Genomic DNA, 22776 nt, shown 5'->3' on the forward strand with positions numbered 1-22776 from the left:
GGCATTTTTTGTTTTATTTCTTTAGTGTAGGAGACTCCTCCAACATTAAAACATAGGTATGGTAAATGGCCTGCATTTGTATAGCGCTTTACTCAGTCCCTAAGGACCCCAAAGCACTTTACACTACATTCAGTCATTCACACACACATTAACAAACTGGCAAGCTACATTATAGCCACAGCTGCCCTGGGGCACACTGACAAAGGCGAGGCTGCCAGACACTGGCGCCACCGGGCCCTCTGACCACCACCAGTAGGCAAACAAGGTTAGTATCTTGCCCATGGCATGCAGCTGGGAGGCAGCATGCAGCTAGGAGGCAGCCTGGGATTGAACCACCGACCTTCTGATTAGTGGCTGACCTGCTCTGCCACCTGAGCTACAGCCACCCCACCCCAGGTATGATGCTTCATATCTCAAGTCTGAATGTGCAGGCATAAATTGAAATGTCGCTCTGTGAAAAGCAAATTACTGCAAGTTCTCTTCTCCACATTTGCAACATAGATAATGATCCATTAACTCGAGGACTTTTTCAAGAAATCTATGGAATCAGAACGATGCCACCTTGAAACGAAACCGAAAAAAATATTGAAACCGAAAAAAAATATTGTAACTGAAATAAATGTACTGAAAAATCTTGTATTGAAACCAAAAAAAAAATTGATAGTGAAAAACAATTAATTGAAACTGTAATTTTTTTGTTTTCGCTTACAATTCTTTTTTTTTCCGGTTTCAATCCATTTTTCGGTTTCAATCCATTTTTTTCGGTTTCAAACCATTTTTCAGTTTCAATCTGCTGGCACTGTTTTGGCGTCCGGGGGCGCGCTGGTGGGCGGGGATTCCGACCCGCATGTATTTGCATATATTATAATGCTGACCAATGACTGGAGAAAACACTGACGACGCGGCTGCGGTCACGGACAAACTCGCACGTGTCTGTTCGGGAATGGCAGATGCCGAGAGGTCCAGCGTTTACATTACTGACTATTTCAAAGTGACAGCCTGAGGTGTTCTTCAGTAACTTGGACTACCGGACAGGAGGACCTGAGGCCCCACCGCATTATTTTTGGTAAGTTAAATGTGTTTGTAAGCTAATCCGTAATTTAGGTCCTTAGCTAGCTACCTAAGGACCTAGCTAGCTAAAATGAGCACTCGGCTGTCGGGGAAACATGTTTTGTAAAGTTCGTTTAGCTACCCCGTGCAGGTGAATGAATTTACCCTGACTAAAGAAATCAAGAGAAACGCACCGGGCTGCTCAGTGACTAACCACGGTTACTGTACTTTTATTATGAGTATTATACTGTAAGAGCAACGGGCTGGACTCTGCTTCTGCGCAGAGCTGATTATTAAATATGTGCAAACAGCAGCATGTTTTCTGTCGCTTTCCACATGTGGAAGGACATTAACGCCAACTTTTAAATTCCCCTCATTAGTCAATAGCTACGGATTAAATAGCAAAGCCCGATACTTATGTACTGAAACCAACTACTTCCGCTTGTCAGCTTAAGTTAAAATGTTACATTTTTCCTCTGATTATTTTTTAGCTTTTTTTTTTTTTTTTTTTTACTGAGTTTGTTACAAATATTCAGGTTAAAAAAACTGTCCAAATTATTTTTAATGAATTATGTTCACAAAGTCACATGTGCAGTATTCTGTACAGCTTGCATCCTATAGGACAAATAATTTGAAGCATTAATATTTCTTGTTCAATACTGAGCTGATAACACCTCTGTATGTTGTGACCAGGATGCAGCAGCAGACTGAACCTCGACTGAAACCTGCTCCATCATCTCATCTTTGCAGATGTCCATTTATAAAGCATCAACAACTCAAAGGTAAACATGATATTAGAAAATGTGTTAGTAAGGCCTTTAAAACAAATAAAAAGCTGTCGGTAGGACTGAACAACTTCAGATCCCGAGTGTGTGAGGACGGAGAAGGATCAGCTCTATTTCAGATTTGAGAGATAAACTTTATATTTCAGTTTGTGATGATTCTGTTCTGTTTGTGATTACAGGAGCTGTCCTCAGATTCAGACCTCAGCACCACCCAGTGACAGCAGACAGATCATCCTATATCTTCAATCTTTGTAGTAACTCCAAAATTAACTGAAGAAAACAGTACAAAGGTTAAAGTACCACATGTGCTGTCAGTGAAAGCTGCAGCTGTTTTATTGATAAATTTAAAGACAAAAAGTCACAAGGATTAATCACCCCTGTAACTGTGTCACTGTACATCAGCATTAACAGTACCTCAGTTTGGTGTTTCAGAAAACTGCTGATCTCAGACCTGCACAACTTCTGTTTTAAACACTGAATGTACTCAGCTACATGAAGAGCACATGATGTTTTCTCTGACACAATTAAATAAAACCTGATTAAAGTCAAAGGTTGTTACTTGTATTTGAACTAAAAACTTGTGATCTGGAATTCTTTCACTGTTTTTTGACAATAGTGTGTTATTTATCATAAAGTAATTCAGAGTCATTCATACCAGAGTAACCAGAGAGCACAACATATATTTAACTTTCTACAGGACTTAAAGCTATTACTATAGCTTATAGCTATTACTTACCTGCACTACTGTATAGTTCTGTGTAAATAATCATTCTGTACATATGATAATTTTCAATCCTACAACTGTTTATAACTTGCATTGTTCACATTTCTGTATAACTGTATATCTCAGATTTCTGTAGTTTTTCATATTTATATCCTGTTCTTAGCCTGTACATAGTTTGTACTCACTACAGCCTGTACATACTTATAGTTATAGAATATTCTTAACATACTTCATACCATGTACATTGTAACATACCATAATAGACCCATTTCTGTAATATACTTACATATCTATATTATTGCTAATATATCTATATCATGGCTAAAGCACTTCTGGATGGATGCAAACTGCATTTCGTTGCCCTGTACCTGTGCATGTGCAATGACAACAAAGTTGAATTCTATTCTATTCTATTATGTAAAAGTCCAGACCCTCTGAGGATTATCTGAGTACTTCTAACATTACACAAAGCAAAGGTCTCCATCAGTGATCATGAAATGCTGGGTTTATCCTTCTTGTGAGGGAGCTGCTGGTGAAGATCACGAGCCCTGCTTGATCCTGGCGACGAGTTTCAGTCTTCCTGGTGTTTCTGAAATGATGCCTCTCACTGTGGGTCAACAGAACTTCTGGCACAGGACAGCTGTAATGAAAGAAATTGAAGAAGTTTTGAGAAAAAAAAAAAAAATCTTGGAAATGCCCTAAATGTGAGAAGCAGATTTTGTATTTACTTTTCTTTTGCCAATCAAGATAACAAAGTATAATTTTCACCATACAATTACTAACCTTGTCATCTCCTGCACTGTCTGTTTTGGGCTCTGGGCTCCTCCTTCCCAGCGCTCATGAGACTGCTTTGATGCACTGTGGTATGAGGTGCTAACCTGTTGACAGTGTTGGGAAGGTTAATTTTAAAATGTATTCCACCAAAGATTATAGAAGTAATGTATTCTGAATACTTTACAACTACATGAATGCACTATTGCTGTGTGATTTATTACTATTACTGAAGGCTACTCGCCATACCAATACCAACTAGATGTTAAAATCTTAATATAAATGAGTAACAGTAGGTGGACATTAGGTAAGGCTGCACTTTTTGCAGCGATCTCGTGTAGAAAACTATTCAGCGCGTATATAAAACAGGTCAGCGGCTCCGAACCGTAGTAAAGGGACCTCTGGCTGATACGTCCGGTTCGTGTTGGGCTCGTAGCTGAAAACTAGCTTTACTTTGTTGTCTGGGTCAAGTTTGCTAGCGAGAGACAGAGAGAGCCGTTGAAAGGCTGCTTATTGTTTCGGAGGAAAACACGAACACGGTGTACAGTCGAGTCTTAACAGCTTACTTACAGCTGGGCTCGTCAGGCACTCTTTTTGGCTTTAGTGGTTATTATTATATTTACATGCTTCCAGCTCCCGTTTCTGCTCCGTGACAGCTCGTACTTTTCCTTTTTCTCCCTCCCTCGCTCACAGACACATAACGGGTATGGCAGTCCATTCTCCCTGCAGCACGTACTACACTGCCCATGAGGCTACATTGTTTAGGGCGATGCCTGTAACACTGCTATTGCCTTCATATTAAATAATTTTTGTATAATAATTTTTAGAGGCTCTTATTGCGTGTTTTGTTTGGGTTTCCACCGGCGTGGAATTACCAAAAATAGAGAGACCATAGCCTAACATACAGTGGGGCAAAAAAGTATTTAGTCAGCCACCGATTGTGCAAGTTCCCCCACTTAAAATGATGACAGAGGTCAGTAATTTGCACCAGAGGTACACTTCAACTGTGAGAGACAGAATGTGAAAGAAAAATCCATGAATTCACATGGTAGGATTTGTAAAGAATTTATTCGTAAATCAGGGTGGAAAATAAGTATTTGGTCACCTCAAACAAGGAAAATCTCTGGCTCTCACAGACCTGTAACGTCTTCTGTAAGACGCTTTTCTGTCCCCCACTCGTTACCTGTATGAATGGCACCTGTTTGAACTCATCATCTGTATAAAAGACACCTGTCCACAGCCTCAAACAGTCAGACTCCAAACTCTGCCATGGCCAAGACCAAAGAGCTTTCGAAGGACACCAGGAAAAGTATTGTAGACCTGCACCAGACTGGGAAGAGTGAATCTACAATAGGCAAGCAGCTTGGTGTGAAAAAATCAACTGTGGGAGCAATCATCAGAAAATGGAAGACATACAAGACCACTGATAATCTCCCTCGATCTGGGGCTCCACGCAAGATCTCATCCCGTGGGGTCAAAATGATCATGAGAACGGTGAGCAAAGATCCCAGAACCACACGGGGGGACCTGGTGAATGACCTGCAGAGAGCTGGGACCAAAGTAACAAAGGTCACCATCAGTAACACACTACAACGGCAGGGAATCAAATCCCGCAGTGCCAGACGTGTTCCGCTGCTGAAGCCAGTGCATGTCCAGGCCCGTCTGAAGTTTGCCAGAGAGCACATGGATGATACAGCAGAGGATTGGGAGAATGTCATGTGGTCAGATGAAACCAAAGTAGAACTTTTTGGTATAAACTCAACTCGTCATGTTTGGAGGACGAAGAATACTGAGTTGCATCCCAAGAACACCATACCTACTGTGAAGCATGGGGGTGGAAACATCATGCTATGGGGCTGTTTTTCTGCCAAGGGGACAGGACGACTGATCCGTGTTAAGGACAGAATGAATGGGGCCATGTATCGTGAGATTTTGAGCCAAAACCTCCTTCCATCAGTGAGAACTTTGAAGATGAAACACGGCTGGGTCTTCCAATATGACAATGATCCAAAACACACCGCCCGGGCAACAAAGGAGTGGCTCCGTAAGAAGCATTTGAAAGTCCTGGAGTGGCCTAGCCAGTCTCCAGACCTCAACCCCATAGAAAATCTGTGGCGGGAGTTGAAAGTCCGTGTTGCTTGGCACAGCCCCAAAACATCACTGCTCTCGAGAAGATCTGCATGGAGGAATGGGCCAAAATACCAGCTACTGTGTGTGCAAACCTGGTAAAGACCTATAGTAAACGTTTGACCTCTGTTATTGCCAATAAAGGTTATGTTACAAAGTATTGAGTTGTATTTTTGTTATTGACCAAATACTTATTTTCCACCCTAATTTACGAATAAATTATTTACAAATCCTACCTTGTGGATTCATGGATTTTTTTTTCACATTCTGTCTCTCACAGTTGAAGTGTACCTCTGGTGCAAATTACTGACCTCTGTCATCATTTTAGGTGGGGGAACTTGCACAATTGGTGGCTGACTAAATACTTTTTTGCCCCACTGTATGAAACAGGAAAACACCGCCATGTAATCCATTTATTTCAACAAACTAACTGTATTCTCAATATCACCTATTGAACAGTAACTCTAACGGATACATTTACTCATATTTTGTATTTTAAATACGTAACGCCGGTGCATGTATTATGTTACTGCCAGTGTTGGGACTAACGCGTTATTAAGTAACGCGTTACAGTAACTACGTTATTATTGTGGTAACGAGCACGGTAACTAGTTATTATGCCAAAATCAGGAACGCGTTAGTCGTTACTGGGATTTAGATAGGGTCGTTACTCGTTACTTCGTGTGGTGGCTGTCGCGGAGCTTCCACAGATTCAGTAACATTAGCAAGTGGTGGAAGCCAGCAGGTGGATGAAGGAAAAGGGAGGCAAGAGGAAAAGAGACCCGAGGCGGCCGCCGGTCCAAGTGTGAACTGAACTTCAGGTAAGAAGTTATGACCTGCAGTCTCTCTGGGTCAGATATGAACCAAGTTTAGTTGGAGTTTATTTTCGTTATGCTGACTTTTTCGTACTGCGTGCTAGCTAGCATGACGGAGTTTCTATACAGCTGGGTGGTGCTATGTTACTGATGTTGAACTTTATTTTGTTCATAAGTTATTAGAGTTGCCAACCGTCCCGTCTGGTATTCAGAGAAAATATTACGCGTTTCTTATTGAGGTGAAAAGGAACAGAGTTTGTCCCGTAATTCAGCTACAATGAAAAAGGCACAAAGCTGGAGTTATTCTGTGTTTACGCTGCACAGCTGTCTCTTCTTCTTTCATTCTCCCCCCTCCCTCTCCTGTTTCTACTTCAATCATGAAAACTGATCAGTGATCAGCTGATCGGCTTTTCTCTCTTGTTTGTTTATCGCCCACTTTGTGCCAGAAAGAGGAAACCAGCGGATGTCGCACTAAACAACAGCAGCACTTTTAAGCTTGATCAGCTATTGTTAGAATTTATTTAATATTAATTTCTAGTATCAGCTGATGTTTGCTGGAGCCACAGCTGTAAACCTGCTGGTCATGATATGGTTTGGTTATCTGGTGAGAGGGAAACATGAAGATGAAACCAGGAGATGTCCTTACTGAATCATCAGAGCTGAACAGGTGATGGAGAAACAGGTTTACCTTTTAGGTGACATGAATGAGTTGAAGGGAAGTTATGAACTGTTGCTGAGAGACAAATAACACCAGGATCCTTTTCTAAGTAGCTGACAGCTGGTAACTGTGCAGGGGCGGGTCTAGCAAAGTTTTGCCAGGGGGGCAGGTAGGGCATTAACAGGGAAAGGGGGGCACAAGGAAATACTTTTCTTTCTTATTCTCATTTAAAATGTCTAGCTTGTAAAAAATAATTATCTGAATCTTACAACAAACGATTGATAGATTGATGCATATATACCATCAGAACAGTGCACATCACTGTCACAACAGCGTTTATTTTCATTCAAAGGCTTTATGATTTTTCCTATAATGGTGGGCCGGTCTCTAGTCAAAATGCCCGGGCCAATTTTCTGTCCCAGTCCAGCCATGTATGCAGCTCGTCTGCAGTCTGGTGTTGCCTACATCTTCCTATTCAGAAGGCAGAATTTCCGAGTTCTGAGTACAATCGAAAGCACCACGACTGCAGTTTTTGTGTTGGATGTAAAAGGCGCACATGACACTGTGACGTAGGCTAGAATCATGGCGGTGGTCAACGACGGTCCAGGCGTGGGATTTCTCTCGTGGAAATGTGCACATTATCTTTTCCTTTCTATTGGCAGGTGGCACAGTGCACTTGTGGCAAGTAAGCAAGCTAGAAGACTGGCAAAGTTATGGAAGCAACACATTAACAAGAGAATCCTGAGTAAAACCAAAGTTACTTTCCCTAGTAACTAGTTACTTTGAAAGTAACGAGTAACTTGAAGTAACTGAGTTACTTTTGAGAGAAGTAACTAGTAATGTAACTAAGTTACTATTTTAAAGTAACTTACCCAACACTGGTTACTGCCCAACACTGCCTGTTGAGATCCTGAGATCCGCTCCTAGAACACCGGCCTCCAACTCCTGAAGAGACACGGGTGTCCCTAAATTTAGCAAATATTAGCTTCAGGCTAGCTTGCTACGACGAATAGGCTAATGCTAGCATTTTACCACAACTTCACCAGATGTAGCTAAAAAAACTAAACTAATGTCCAGTCCAGTGGGACAGCAAGGAAAGATGACAAAAAATGATTACTTACTTGCGGTTTGGAGGTTCAAGCTGAAATTGAAGCAGCCATTGAAAGACGGGAAGAGAGAAAGATGGCAGCTTGGTCAGCACTAGTGGCCTCTATAATGTATGCAAATACATGCGGGCCGGAAACCCCGCCCCCCCAGCGCGCCCCCGGACGCCAAAACAGTGCCAGCAGATTGAAACTGAAAAATGGTTTGAAACCGAAAAATGGATTGAAACCGAAAAATGGTTTGAAACCGAAAAAATGGTTTGAAACTGAAAAAAATGGATTGAAACTGAAAAATGGATTGAAACCGAAAAATGGTTTGAAACCGAAAAAAAAATGGATTGAAACCGAAAAATGGTTTGAAACCGAAAAAATGGTTTGAAACTGAAAAAAATGGATTGAAACTGAAAAATGGATTGAAACCGAAAAATGGTTTGAAACCGAAAAAAAAATGGATTGAAACCGAAAAATGGATTGAAACCGAAAAAAAAAGAAAGAATTGTAAGCGAAAACAAAAAAATTACAGTTTTAATTTTTTTTTTTCACTATCAATTTTTTTTTCGGTTTCAATACAAGATTTTTCAGTACATTTATTTCAGTTACAATATTTTTTTCGGTTTCAATATTTTTTTTGGTTTCGTTTCAAGGTGGCATCGTTCTGATTCCATAGAATCCTGGGAGCTTTTTTAATGCACTTCAAGTTCAAAACTTTTTTAAGGAACCTGATCATTTAATTAAGGAATTCTCAAAAGTGACTTGGCTTAAGCAACACTTGATCTGGATCATGGAGAGTTTTCCTTTGGGCTACTCTTTCAGGAATTCAAAGAACTATTTAAAGAACTTTTAATCTCTTGGTTTGTTTGGGATAATGAAGGAAGGTTTCAGGGAAATTGATGATGTGTTTTATTAGATTTTTGGACACCAGTGGAGTTCTGGAAAATTAGATACATCAAGATTTTGATACAACATACAAACTGCAAAGCACTAATGACCTTTCCCTCAGCACAGCAGAAAGAGATCATTCTGGTAGCTTGTAATCACACTATTCAATGGTGTCAGCTCACAGCTCACATCTGAGTTTAGTTCTTCATGGTGTGCCTCTGACAGATGAAGCGCATTTTGCTGGAGCAGTGCAGATCGTTAAGACGTCCATCAGAATGAAGATGAGCGCAGTCTTCATCCCCGGGACCAAGACCATGATGGGTCCAGGCGTCAGGCTGCCCAGGTTTCCACCTCCTACAAAAGAATGATACAAAGTGAGTCTTAAGGTGAGCTGCAACCACCATGACAGACAAGAGAAGCCAGCGTCAAAGCACGTGAAGTTGCAGTTCCTCTAATGTCCAATTGAGGCTCGTTCCAGCAGTCACTCAGTTCCCACAAATTTTCAAGGTAAAAAGTCCAACTTCACAGCCGCTATAAACATTTTTGCAGCTCATACAATGAACTATATGGGAAAATGCGCACAGAATTTCTCAAACACAAACGCAATAATGCCAAAAAACTATTTATAGTTATGTCTTGATGCATGCTCAATCATCCAGGTAAGGAAATCTCCAAAACTTGATTCTGTTCAACGTTTCTCCCACTGAAAACGCTACGTCCAGATGAACAGAATCAAGTTTTGGATATTTGTAGTTACAGTTATCCCCAAACACACATAAGCACGACCAGTATAATATAAATATAATAGTGGTGTACCCCTGAGATTATAATAATGTAGATGTGACATGAAGTGCTTGAGGACTGAGACTTCAGTTCAGCAACAAAATGAAGAGGCTGTTTTTTCCTGCCTGGAGGTCTGGACTATGAAGGTCCTGCAAAAAGACTTTCAGATGTCAGCAGCGAGTACAGCTGAGGAGGAAGTGGTAGTCCCGAAGATGCCGCTTAACGTTGATGTCTGATGATTTTCCATGATTATGGCTCTCTGGACACTTTTCCTTTTGTCCTTTGCGTACTATGTGTGACATACTCTTTGTACGTTTCTTTAAAAAGAACATGTGAGGTCATGTGAACTCCTCATAAACATAAAGCAGGACACCCTCGCCACTTCATAACTTTTGATATTGGAAAAAAGGATGTCTTTGTTTTTCCTGAAGCTCATAATGATAGTGATGATGGGACTGAGTATAATGTCTATTAAATCTATTCATTCTACAATTAGTATTCTTTAAAAATCATTGTCCCACAATGACTCTGGGTTAACTGTAAATAGAAAATGTTGCAGATGGTTTCCTGATAATATTGACTCATGATATTTTACTCATGATTAATTACCTAATAGTGTTTAAAAATGAACAAGAATAAAGATTAGAAATATGCCCAATTAGAAAAAAAAACAAAAGAAACATCTTTTTTAACAAAAGGTTCATCATACTTGGACTGTGGTGCCTTTAGCAAAAAAAAAAAAACCCCAAACAAATGTAACAGTGTTTATGTGGTATTATTCCACTTGCCACAAATGTCAGTGTAATGGGGAAACAGCGCCCCCCCTCTCGGCGTGGCTGGCTGCAGTAATCGCTGCCAGTCTGCCGTAGCCATACAAGAGGTGAGTTGTATTGTTCCGCACACGATATAGCTAAGTAGTACAGGCACATAAAACATGTTTGATTAGCTGATGGGCACCGAGTGTAATAAGTGCTTGGTGGACACATGTCTAACATCAGTTTTATGTACTCTTCATTTGTTTATTATTGTGTAAAACTGTATGCTAAAGCGGAATGCTAATGGGATGTTCTGCCGTAGTGTGCTGTGCGGAGTGGTGTGTGGCGAGCCTTTGCACTGATACAACACTGTTGTTTCCATTCAGGAAGTAAAGTGGCAACGATCGATCAGAGACTCCACCTGATTGGTAGTCTAAGAGACCGGCATGAGTAATGGGCAGAACAATTACATTCTCTTCCTAATTAGCACTACAAAAAACACAACCCCTCATTTTCTTGCATGTATACCATCAGTTGTTTTTTTTTTTTAAGTGTAACAGCTTACCTCCGGTTCATGATGTAGGGTGTCTGGTTGACCCACTCCCACTGCCCAGTCCTCTCATCAGTCAGACCCACCCAGTGGAAGGAGCCCACGCTACGCTGGGTCACAAAATCCTGGTAAAGGCAGACGGAGAGAAAACTCAAATTTTCAGTTTCAATCAAGGATCAATACAGGCTCCTCCCCTTTTCAGTCACATACATGAGCTATAGTTCGGCTTTTATTGATTAGCTCATCACAAAAGAGCTCCTGTTGAGGTGACAGTGTGTTTAAGATGCATCACAAAGTTGAGCGTCAGTGCAAACAGATGAGAGGGCCAGCCAACTCACCCACTCCTCGTCAGTGAGAAGAATGACCAAGTGAGATTCGTGTCCATTACACCAGTCTCTGGCATCGTGCCACGATAATGGCGTGGTACTGAATAAGTAGCAGTTGGTGCCGAAAGAATCCCAATTCAGAGGACAACAGCCGTGTGCTGTTGTGCCTGACAGACGGACAGACAGAGAGTGTCTGGTTTCCATGTTTTATAAGAGTCATTTCAAAAATACACTTTTAGATATTGGAGACCTTCTTTAACAGGGGACAGTCCTAGGAGATGTTAGACAGTCGCTGTGAGAACTAGTTTTAGAAAAACATATTTTTGGTGAAGAAATATGATGAGATTAACATCATCCTTTTCAAAAAAGATCAGTGGATGAAAGCACACAATCACATGGTTAAGAAAATTCTAAAATAAAAAACGGCCAAACAAATAATAACAAATAAATATAATAAACAAATGGAACAATTGGAGAGCTTAATACAAATCTTAAATTAGGAAATAACACGATTTAGTTACTAATTTCCTCATAAGACCTCGCTCCCCCCAGAGAGACAAAACCTTTCTGCCTTAGCTTGTTACAGTTTATACAAAGAAACATGAATTTTGGTTTTTAGCTTCAAGAACCTGTTTAAACCTTCCAGTAATGCCTGCAGGTGTCTGAAGTTAGTCTGAGCTCATCAGATGCCTCAGACTCAGAGATAAATGACTTGGGGGCCAATGAACCAAGGCACATTTATACACAGGCTTCTTCTTTAGTAACGGTAAAGCTGTTCTATAAGCTTAAAACTGTGAGGGCATCTTTAGTAAATGAAGTAGAGGGAACAGGATTAGACAGGAGCTGTGTACCGTTGTTGACCAAGCGTTCTAAAGAACATTTGAGTTCGGCGACCGTCCTGCGGAGAGCGTCCAGGACTGAGAGCTGCCTCAGTGCCTCTGATACTGAGGAATTGCACACACAAAGCACAGGTATGTTAATAAAACTACTTGCTAGTGTCAATGTGGATAAAGTGTTGCTCTGCAGAGTTTCCACCTGATGCCAGCTGGTCCTTGTTGTTCTCCACTGCAAACTTCATTGACAAAACTTCTTTTGCTGTATCTGTGGTAGAAGGACGGGAAACTAAAGTGTGAAAAAGACGAAAAAGCCAGCAGTTGGTATCACAGTATGAGTACATCTGAGCTACCTTTGGTGAGCTGCTGTGTGTCCCTCAGTGATTCAGTCAGATTAGAAACACTTTTCTCCGAGGACCACAACCGGTTCCATGTCGACGTGTCTGCAAACACACAGACATAAAAAAAAAATGATAAAATAATTATTATTTTCTTCAAATCATTACCGAAAAGAAATACTTAATCATTTTTTCATAGGATCTTTGTCTATATTCTCACCATTACATAAAAGTACTTACTGTTGTTGTTCACCTTATTTTGTGATCTCATTATTTACATCTGCTTAACTGTTTATGGCGCAGCACACATTATGCACCATTGCTTTCTTTATCTTTTGCCTCCACGGAGCCAGCCTTTTTGTAATCTTTTAAAAAGCTTGAACTATTGTTCTCCAGGCTTTCTGAAGTTTTTTTTAAAGGTCATTGTTTTGTTGATATGGCACGGTAACTGTATCTTCAATAACAAATGTTTTGTGGTCTTCTACACATCATACGGGTCAGCTGTTCCACACAGATTTCATGTTTATATAATGCAGTAGTTTATAATTACACAGCTGGATCTCTATTCTGACCTCAATGGGCTGACTGTAACCCAGTTTGGGAGCTCTCTCAGCAAAAGGCCCAGTAACTTAGCTGAGACCTTGGGATAACCAGCAGTGCTCCATTCACTGTTCTAAGTAAACACACAGGCACATGCATTAATATGAGTCTCCCTTGAGCAAGGTCATTGAATGCTTTAAAATCAGTTAGCAATATTTCAACTTCAGAATTTGGCAGTACGAGAAAAACGTTTTTATATTTGTTGGTGCCAGTTAAAATCTGTGCAGTGGTGTTCTGATCAACTGGACCTCCAGCTGAGTCATAAAGCACTTTACAATCAAGATGAACAACTGAAGTATGCATGACCTTATATAAATCATTATCAATAAAGAATAAATCAAGGAAATGTGAGTGAAACATTAGATAGCTATCTGTCTTCTGGATTAGCATAGCATCTTAGCCTAACAGACTCCTAATTTTGTATGGATTTAAACAGCAGAGGCGACAACAGTCAGAAGGAAACTGTCAAGTATCTGAGAACAAAGTTCCTGAGAGAAAGTTTCCGGTCATTAGGATGGAAAATGACGACTGTGTAGATAAAAACACACCTCTTTTGGTTGATAGAGGAAGACAGTAGACAGAAAAGAGTTTCAAGAAAGAAACAAGAACATGCTGGGTCAGTCACTGCCCACAAACTAATGTATGTTTTACACCTTCAGAGCAACAGCCTGAGCATCATTTCACTATATTGTGGCTGAAGTGAAGCCAGACACCTCTAAAGTCAATATCTCCTAAAGTGGGCAGCTCACACTTGGAAAAATCCAAAAGGATAAACAGCACTGCAGGCCAGACAGGAAAATCTACACACTTGTGTTTTAGGTGTCTATTTTAATGAATAGTGACCCTATTGTGTCCTGAGTGTACTCACTGCTGGCTCCCAGAGCTATGATCAGAATGACGAGGAGAGTAGCCGTCAGAGCAGGAAAGAGCCATCGTCTGTACCTGGAGAACCTGGAGAAATCGACAGTACGAGGCTCTGCGGACACACAAATAGGACATGAGTTTTTCATTTTATAGACGCACAGACAAGTGGACACACAGACAGGTGGACACAGACAGGCACCTTTGTTCCAGAAATTGCTCATTTCTTCGTCCACATTGTCATGGTATTCAGTCGTCATGGCGATTCTGGTCTCTGGGTCTGTCTCTGTGTGAAATGGCGTGCGTCTGACTTCGTCTTCATCCAGTCCCCAATGAACAAACAGGCGAACTGTCCAAACACAGAGGCTCAGGTCATTGGCCACGAGCTGCACTTTGCACTGGAAAACACCACCTGTGTGTGTGTGTGTTAGCTGATTACTACACTGAGATGACCTACATCAACAACTACAAAGAACTAAACTTTCATGGAAAAAAGGACAAACATCTGAAAATACCTGAGTCTGGAGCTGCAAACAGACTAAAAGGAAAAGTGACGGATGAACAGATAATCATTAAAATGTTTTTGAGTTGCAGTGGCAATAAAGGTAAAGAAGCAGCAGTGACAGACACAGATTTGTTTTCAATTATTTTAATGTGTGTCATAATGTCTGACTTCAACATGTCAGTCAGCGGTTAGAGATCTTACACTTTCCTCCCTGACACTGTTCAATCAACTGCTGCATCTGTTATCCACCATACTGGAAAAATATAAACAAATGAGGTGTGATTTACAAAATAACATGATCGCAAGGTTCAATGAATGTGATTTATGTTTTAGAGAAACAATATAAAAGATCAATAGGAGGATTCATTGGATGCCTACATGGAACAAAGTACATCTGACATCTCTTCATGTTCACAGTGAAAGTGAATGCACAGCTACATGTCTACTAAAGAACATTTGGGATGTTTCATTATGTACATTATGTGGCTTTTGTCAACATGAGCCAGAGTCTGATCTTCATTTATTTGGGTTTTCAATGTATTAGGATTATTTTGAAGCTTAAAGCAAATAAACTGAATTCTGGCTACAACTCCAATGTTTCCCCTCTGACAATAATGTAGAACTTTATCATAGTCTGGAAATTTGAGGAAATGTTCTAAGACTGGACCTCTTAAATTTTAAAATTGATTAAAAAAAAAAAAAAAGAATAGGCTTTACAATGAGAGATGTAGAGATGGTCTGAAGTGTGTTTGTATAGGATACGTGGACTGTTTCTAAATAGGCTATGTTGCATTTATTAATTCTGGAATATTTTGAAAGAACTCTACATGAAAGAGGAAGTCCACAGAGTGGAATTTCCTGATTGTATTAGAAGTTCTCATTGTTTTTCTACCCAGTGCTTTAATTGGAGAGGTTCCTTTTATTCTGCAGTGGGCGGAGTCAGGCCTGCAGGTGTGTTCAGACTCTCAGGTTGTCTTTCTGACAGATGAAGCGTTCTTTGATGGAGCAGTGCCGGTCGTTCAGGCGTCCATCATTGTGAAGGTGAGCACAGTCTTCATTCCCAGGTCCTAGACCATGATGGGCCCAGTTGTCGGGCTGCCCAGGTTTCCACCGCCTTGAAAAACATGCACAAAGATGTTTATGTGTAATTCCTGTGGAGCACTGACTGATAATAATTCCTCTTTATGCTCTACTGGTCTACTGGTTACCGTTTCTGGACAAACGTTTTAGACTTTGATTTAGGATATGAAACCTCTTGGTTATATGTAGGCATTTAAAACTTTATATTAGGTTTAGGCAATAAAAACAAATTTTGAAAAAACCAAAGTCATTTTGTAACTAGTGCACGTTTGCTTTGGGACAAGAGCATACTGAAACAAACCTGGGCTCCGCTCATCCACCCACTCCCAATCCTCAAACACTTGTGCAATCGTGCAGTTAGGTACAGTTATCCCCAAACACACATAAAAGTATGACCAGTATAATGTAAATATAATCGTTAGTGGTGTACCCCTGAGATTATAATAATGTAGATGTGACATGAAGCACCTGAGGTTTTCTGGGACTTCAGTTCAGTAACGAAATGAAGAGGATGTTTTTTCCTGCCTGGAGGTCTGGACTATGAAGGTCCTAATAATAATCGCTATGTACCACAGGCTGGCTGTAGTTAAACCTTTACTTAAAAAGCCATCCCTAGACCCAGCTGTCTTAGCTAATTATAGGCCAATCTCCAACCTTCCTCTACTCTTCCTTGAAAGAGTAGTTGTCAAACAGCTAACAGATCATCTGCTCATTTGAGGAGTTGCAGTCAGTCCTGCAGAAAGACTTTCAGATGTCCGCAGCGAGAACAGCTGACGAGGAAGGGTTAGTCCTGAAGATGCCGCTTAATGCTGATGTCTGATGATTTTCCATGATTATGGCTCTCTGGACACTTTTCCTTTTGTCCTTTGCGTACTATTTGTGACATACTCTTTGTAGGTGCCTTTAAAAAGACCATGTGAGGTCCTCATAAACATAAATCAGGACATCCTCTCCACTTCAATCTCTTTGATAGTTAGTGGAAAAAAGCACGTCTTTGTTTCCTTAAGCTAATATTGATTTTTTGAGCAGCCTCTGCAAACACTTGGTGATGATGGGAATGAATACTGCCAGTCTGTTCTATTTAGGCAGTGGTGAGTCTATGTAAAATGTCTATTAAATCTATTCATACTACAATTAGTATTCTTTAAAAATCATTGTCCCGCAATGAATATTGTCACAATCAGGGGTACCGGGAGACTACGTCCTCATTCCAGGTGACTGCTGTCAATCAGCTGTTGATGATGTCAGCCTGTAACCTCTGCTTCAGATCGCTCTCCTAAATGCTCGCTCCATAGCCAACAAATCATTTGCACTGAATGACTTTTTTAGCAGTATTAGTATGGACTTCCTGTTTCTCACAGAATCTTGGCAGCAGGAGAATGAATGTATCCACCTGAATGAGCTCTGTCTGGTCGGCTGTCGCTTCATTTGGACTCCGCGTTTGGACGTGGTGGTGGTCTGGTCACTGTTCACCGAGACAATTTCACTTGCAGGGCTATGGACTCTGAGTTTTTCCCTTCCTTTGAGTCACAACTCCTAAGGTTGGTACAACAGATATATTTAATTGTGTTTTAATTTACCGCCCTCCCGGCCCCGCTGGTGTTTTTATTCAAGATTTTACCGACTTTTTATCTTCCATTATTAAACTGGAGATGGTCTTAATGTTTGGGGATTAAACCTCCACGTGGATGATCTTAGCTGTAGCATGGCCTCTCACTTTCTATCCATTACAGACTCTTTTAATTTTATTCAGCATGTCTCTGGACCCACCCATGTTAAAGGCCACACCTTGGACCTTGTGTTTTCTCTTGGCTTAGACACAACTGTGTTAAGGACGTACAAGTGAGTGACCATTCCTGTGTTACTTTTAGTCTTAGCTTCCCTCTGTACACACCACCTTCTAATTTCATGTTCCATAAATCAGGATGTTGCTTTGGAGTTTTCTAAATTGTTGGACCCTCATGTGATCAGTGGCTGCACTGATGCTGATGTTGCTACACAGTGTTTTAAGAATCACTGCTTGGAGAGTTTAAATTCGATGGCACCTATGAAATCTGTCTTTGCTGCCTCAAAAAGAGCTCATCCATGGATAAATGATGATGTAATGAAGGTTGAAAGAATCTGTAGGAAAGTAGAACGCCTTTGGAAATCAACTAAACTCGAAGTTCACAGGCTCCACCTTAGGGAACTTTGGGTTTTCATATATGAAACCATAAAAACAGCCAGATCAGGAAAATTTTCTCATCTAATCAAGCAAGAGAAATTCCAAATACTGTTTGACTCCATAAACTCTATTGTTTCCCCCGTGGTCCACCAAGTACCTGTGACCTCTATATCTGAGAGTGATGACTTTTTGACACAGGGAAAGCCGTTAATGTAAATAGAAAATGTTGTTGATGCCGTCCTGATATTATTGATTCATGACATTTCATGTTTTTAGAAATTTATTTTATTTCTAAAACTGTTTATAAATGAACAAGAATAACTATTAGAACTATGCCCAATTTTTAAAAAACAAACAAAACAACAACAACAACATGAGCACTGATCAGAAGAAAGCAAAAAAGGTATACTGGGGACAAACCGAGCCAATTCCGCGATGCTTGGTCCTCAAGGAAAATGTATCAATATCTTTTTTGTGACATTTGTTTGGTGGTGCGCTGTGAGTTTTATAATGTGAAATCTGTGCCATGGCTCCAAAAGGTTAGAGAACACTGCCTTATGGAGCACTAAAAGTTCTCTTAGAACTTAGAACAAAAAACACAACGCCTCATTTTCTCGCATGTATACCATTAGCGTTTTTTTGGGTTTTTTTTTTTAAGTGTAACAGCTTACCTCCGGTTCATGATGTAGGGTGTCTGGTTGACCCACTCCCACTGCCCAGTCCTCTCATCAGTCAGACCCACCCAGTGGAAGGAGCCCGCGCTACGCTGGATCACAAAATCCTGTTAAAGGCAGACGGAGAGAAAACTCAAATTTTCAGTTTCAATAAAAAAGGGGGAAAGGGGAGGAGCCTGTATTGATCCTTTGATCAATACAGGCTCCTCCCCTTTTCAGTCACATACATGAGTTATAGTTCGGCTTTTATTGATTAGCTCATCACAAAAGAGCTCCTGTTGAGGTGACAGTGTGTTTAAGATGCATCACAAAGTTGAGCGTCAGTGCAAACAGATGAGAGGGCCAGCCAACTCACCCACTCCTCGTCAGTGAGAAGAATGACCAAGTGAGATTCGTGTCCATTACACCAGTCTCTGGCATCGTGCCACGATAATGGCGTGGTACTGAATAAGTAGCAGTTGGTGCCGAAAGAATCCCAATTCAGAGGACAACAGCCGTGTGCTGTCGTGCCTGACAGACGGACAGACAGAGAGTGTCTGGTTTCCATGTTTTATAAGAGTCATTTCAAAAATACACTTTTAGATATTGGAGACCTTCTTTAACAGGGGACAGTCCTAGGAGATGTTAGACAGTCGCTGTGAGAACTAGTTTTAGAAAAACATATTTTTAGTCAAGAAATATGATGAGATTAACATCATCCTTTTCAAAAGAGATCAGTGGACGAAAGCACACAATCACATGGTTAAGAAAATTCTAAAATAAAATAAGGCCAAACAAATAATAACAAATAAATATAATAAACAAATGGAACAATTGGAGAGCTTAATACAAATCTTAAATTAGGAAATAACACGATTTAGTTAGTAATTTCCTCATAAGACCTCGCTCCCCCCAGAGAGACAAAACCTTTCTGCCTTAGCTTGTTACAGTTTATACAAAGAAACATGAATTTTGGTTTTTAGCTTCAAGAACCTGTTTAAACCTTCCAGTAATGCCTGCAGGTGTCTGAAGTTAGTCTGAGCTCATCAGATGCCTCAGACTCAGAGATAAGATGCTTATGGGGGGGACTATTGTGAAGGAAGGAACAACTTTGCAAAACCTAGAAAGCAAAATGTACGTCTATGCCGATGACACTGCCATTCATACACAGGTTTCTTCTCTAGTAAAGGTGTTGCACAAGCTTGAAACTATGAGAACAACCTTGTTAAATGACACAGAGGGAACAGGATTAGACAGGAGCTGTGTACCGTTGTTGACCAAGCGTTCTAAGGAACATTTTAGTTCAGCGACCGTCCTGCGGAGAGCGTCCAGAGCTGAGAGCTGCCTCAGTGCCTCTGATACTGAGGAATTGCACACACAAAGCACAGGTATGCACAGTGTTAATAAAAGTACTTTTTGGTGTTTATGGATATGAAATGTTGCTTTGCAGAGTTTCCACCTGATGCCAGCTGGTCCTTGCTGTTCTCCAGAGCAAACTTCATTGACAAAACTTCTTTTGCTGTATCTATTGCAGAAAAACAGGAAATTACAGAGTGTTAAGTAGAAAGGACAGCAATTGAGTAACGCAGTATGAGTACATCTGAGCTACCTTTGGTGAGCTGCTGTGTGTCCCTCAGTGATTCAGTCAGATTAGAAACACTTTTCTCTGCAGACCACAACCGGTTCCATGTCGATGTGTCTGTAAACACACAGACATAAATTTTTTTTTTATAAATAAATGACTATTTTCCTCAAATCATTACCAACAAGAAGTACTTCATATTTTTTCTCCTGGATACTGGCATTTATATATGTATCTCTCTCTCTCTCTCTCTCTCTCTCTCTCTATATATATATATATATATATATATAGAGAGAGAGAGAGAGAGAGAGAGAGAGAGAGGAAACAGTAGGAGCTGTGTGAAACTAAAGGCAGTGGATCCCTCAGCAGCTGGATCACAAAGAGCACAGTCACAATAACTGTGCTCTTTTTTGCATTGAATACCTCTGCAGGTTTTGCATTGCAGAGGTATTCAAGTATAAAAACAATAATAAACACAATGTTCTGGTTCTATAACATTTTTATATCATTACTTTATTATGGATTAGGTGCAAGAGTTTAAATGTTGATAATTAAAAAATAGTTTAACTGAATAGCAGGTTGTGCCTTGTTCTCAGATGGACAGAAAGTGGACAGTGATAGATGAGATGAGGAGATGAAGGAGGAAGAGAGGCAAAGAGTGATTCACAAGCAGAGTCTAATTTATTTCTCACAGTTTTGTTGCCTTATGGTTCTGAGTGCTGTCATCAATCTTTGCACTTTGCATTATCTCATAACACTTGTTTAATCAGCTACCATCTCTCCTATGGACTTTCTAATGTCTACAGTCTCAGATCAGGAGCAGCAGCAAACCCTCAACAGCAACACTGTACCCATCAGGTAAACATAGGCTATGCCTTGTCCCCACCTGATGACAGTGACATAGTATGATGTGATTCAATATTAGTTTGTTGATGAATGTGGGTTGTTGTTATTCATGCTGATTTTTAACTTTGAGTATTCGCCCTTTTAAACATCTCTGCACATCCCTGCAACAGTCAGGAGGAAAGTGTCAACTAGCTGAGAACAAAGTTCCTGAGAGAGAAAGTTTCCGGTCTTTTGGTTGATTAAGGTAGACAATACACAGAAAAGAGTTTCATGAAAGAAACAAGAAAATGCTGGTTTGGGGTCAGTCACTGCCCACAAACTAATGTATGTTTTACACCTTCAGAGCAACAACCTGAGCATCATTTCACTATATTGTGGCTGAAGTGAAGCCAGACACCTCTAAAGTCAATTTCTCCTAAAGTGGGCAGCTCACACTTGGAAAAATCCAAAAGGATAAACAGCACTGCAGGCCAGACAGGAAAATCTACACACTTGTGTTTTAGGTGTCTATTTTGATAAATAGTGACCCTATTGGCCCTATTGTGTCCTGAGTGTACTCACTGCTGGCTCCCAGAGCTATGATCAGAATCAGGAGGAGTGTAGCCGTCAGAGCAGGAAAGAGCCATCGTCTGTACCTGGAGAACCTGGAGAAATCGACAGTACGAGGCTCTGCGGACAAATAGGACATGAGTTTTTCATTTTACAGAATGCACAGACAGGTGGACGCACAGACAGGTGAATGCACAGACAGGTGGACACACAGACAGGTGGACACACAGACAGGTGGACACACAGACAGACACCTTTGTTCCAGAAATTGCTCATTCCTTCGTCCACATTGTCATGGTATTCAGTTGTCATGGCGATTCTGGTCTCTGGGTCTGTCTCTGTGTGAAATGGCGTGCGTCTGACTTCGTCTTCATCCAGTCCCCAATGAACAAACAGGCGAACTGTCCAAACACAGAGCCTCAGGTCATTGGCCACGAGCTGCACTTTGCACTGGAAAACACCACCTGTGTGTGTGTGTTTGTGGGTCCTGCAGGAGCCATACAGGACCCAGTGCAGCAGGTAGAGAGAGCAGTGGAGAAGATCGTGGGTACTTCTCTTCCCTCCGTCCAGAACATCTGTAACGGCACAGTGGCCTGTGGAAATGGGATGGACTCAAGTGCAGATGCAAAACCAGAGGCTTGAAGTGCGGTGCACCAAAAGAATTTTTATTCACAACGCTTGTTAGCAACTGAAGACTATTATTTATAAGAAACATAAACTATACGTCTGAGGAAGAGGAGACTAAGACTGTAGTTAAATTAAGACAAATTCACTGTGACGACTGGGTGCAGAGACTGGTCGGGGGAAACTATGGCTAGCCAGGGCACTGAAACAGAGGAGAGGACAATCAGTGGGACCCAAAAGAGAGTTGCGAGTTAATCCAAGAGTAATTTCCTTGAGCTGCCTTACGTGCTTGCAGGTGGAGATTGCTTGGAGGGGGAAGGCAGAGGTCCAGGTGAGTACGGACTGCAAAACCAGAAAGTCCTCTGCATTACAAGTGAAATGCATTACAAGTCTGAACCCCCCCAGACATACAAAATTCTGAACCACCACCATTGCTATTTCACTGACCGCCCCACGCCTACTTTCGCACAAACTTGCCACAATCGCTATGATTGTGTTGGACACTGCTGTTTATATAATTGTTCAGTATTGTATTGTTTTGTATACTTTTATTTTATTTTATTTTCATCTTTATATTGTTTGAGTGTATACTGAGGGCCATGGGAGCATTGCAATTTTAAATTCCTGTGTATGATCTGTAGATATGGTCTTTGACAATAAAGCTGACTTTGACTTTTTGAAGAAGCGACGGCTCAACAGAAGCAACAAAAAGACAATGAAAAAGATTTCACAGATAATCATTCAAATATTTTCTGAGTGGCGGTGGCAATAAAGATAAAGAATCAGTGACAGACACAGATTTGTTCTCATTTTTA

The 22776-nt window shown here is 40.8% G+C and overlaps 2 protein-coding genes and 2 long non-coding RNA genes across 5 annotated transcripts; 1 reads left to right on the forward strand and 3 right to left on the reverse strand.

Annotated features, from left to right (window-relative positions):
* Nucleotides 1-920: 920 nt before the first annotated feature.
* LOC143414449 (uncharacterized) lies at nt 921-2151 on the forward strand. Its single transcript, XR_013095064.1, has 3 exons — nt 921-1066; nt 1744-1832; nt 2015-2151. It is a non-coding gene; the product is annotated as an uncharacterized LOC143414449 (long non-coding RNA).
* On the reverse strand, nt 2014-8360 carry LOC112432695 (uncharacterized). 2 transcript variants are annotated; one of them, XR_013095065.1, is made up of 3 exons: nt 8052-8360; nt 3343-3437; nt 2014-3199 (listed from the first exon to the last, which is right to left on the reverse strand). It is a non-coding gene; the product is annotated as an uncharacterized LOC112432695 (long non-coding RNA). The 2 variants fall into 2 exon arrangements; XR_003023186.2 differs by having other exon boundaries at nt 7803-8360.
* Nucleotides 8361-8916: 556 nt separating this feature from the next.
* Nucleotides 8917-14304, reverse strand: LOC101467175 (C-type lectin domain family 10 member A). The gene is made up of 8 exons (XM_024801180.2): nt 14161-14304; nt 13966-14073; nt 12513-12602; nt 12362-12427; nt 12178-12270; nt 11339-11493; nt 11016-11125; nt 8917-9266 (listed from the first exon to the last, which is right to left on the reverse strand). Exons 1-8 carry the CDS (start codon nt 14216-14218, stop codon nt 9110-9112), a joined length of 837 nt encoding a protein of 278 aa, XP_024656948.2. The 5' UTR covers nt 14219-14304; the 3' UTR covers nt 8917-9109.
* A 293-nt stretch (nt 14305-14597) lies between these two features.
* Nucleotides 14598-21719, reverse strand: LOC101473105 (asialoglycoprotein receptor 1). The gene is made up of 8 exons (XM_024801162.2): nt 21592-21719; nt 21350-21457; nt 19970-20059; nt 19820-19885; nt 19629-19721; nt 18737-18891; nt 18379-18488; nt 14598-15577 (listed from the first exon to the last, which is right to left on the reverse strand). Exons 1-8 carry the CDS (start codon nt 21647-21649, stop codon nt 15421-15423), a joined length of 837 nt encoding a protein of 278 aa, XP_024656930.2. The 5' UTR covers nt 21650-21719; the 3' UTR covers nt 14598-15420.
* Between the last annotated feature and the right edge of the window lie 1057 nt (nt 21720-22776).

This window comes from Maylandia zebra, linkage group LG3, assembly GCF_041146795.1.
Source record: "Maylandia zebra isolate NMK-2024a linkage group LG3, Mzebra_GT3a, whole genome shotgun sequence".
NCBI classification, from domain to species: Eukaryota; Metazoa; Chordata; class Actinopteri; order Cichliformes; family Cichlidae; genus Maylandia; species Maylandia zebra.

What these genes read in the sequence shown, in the direction of transcription:
- LOC101467175 (XM_024801180.2), bottom strand. Translation starts at nt 14,218, where the DNA reads ATGACGACTGAATACCATGACAATGTGGACGAAGAAATGAGCAATTTC. An exon ending in CAAGGACCAGCTGGCATCAG is followed by an intron (nt 12,271 to 12,361) that starts GTGGAAACTCTG and finishes GCAATTCCTCAG; the next exon opens with TATCAGAGGCACTGAGGCAG. An exon ending in TTCTCACTGACGAGGAGTGG is followed by an intron (nt 11,126 to 11,338) that starts GTGAGTTGGCTG and finishes TGCCTTTACCAG; the next exon opens with GATTTTGTGACCCAGCGTAG.
- LOC101473105 (XM_024801162.2), bottom strand. Translation starts at nt 21,649, where the DNA reads ATGACAACTGAATACCATGACAATGTGGACGAAGGAATGAGCAATTTC. An exon ending in AGAACGCTTGGTCAACAACG is followed by an intron (nt 18,892 to 19,628) that starts GTACACAGCTCC and finishes TCCGTCTGTCAG; the next exon opens with GCACGACAGCACACGGCTGT. An exon ending in TTCTCACTGACGAGGAGTGG is followed by an intron (nt 18,489 to 18,736) that starts GTGAGTTGGCTG and finishes TGCCTTTAACAG; the next exon opens with GATTTTGTGATCCAGCGTAG.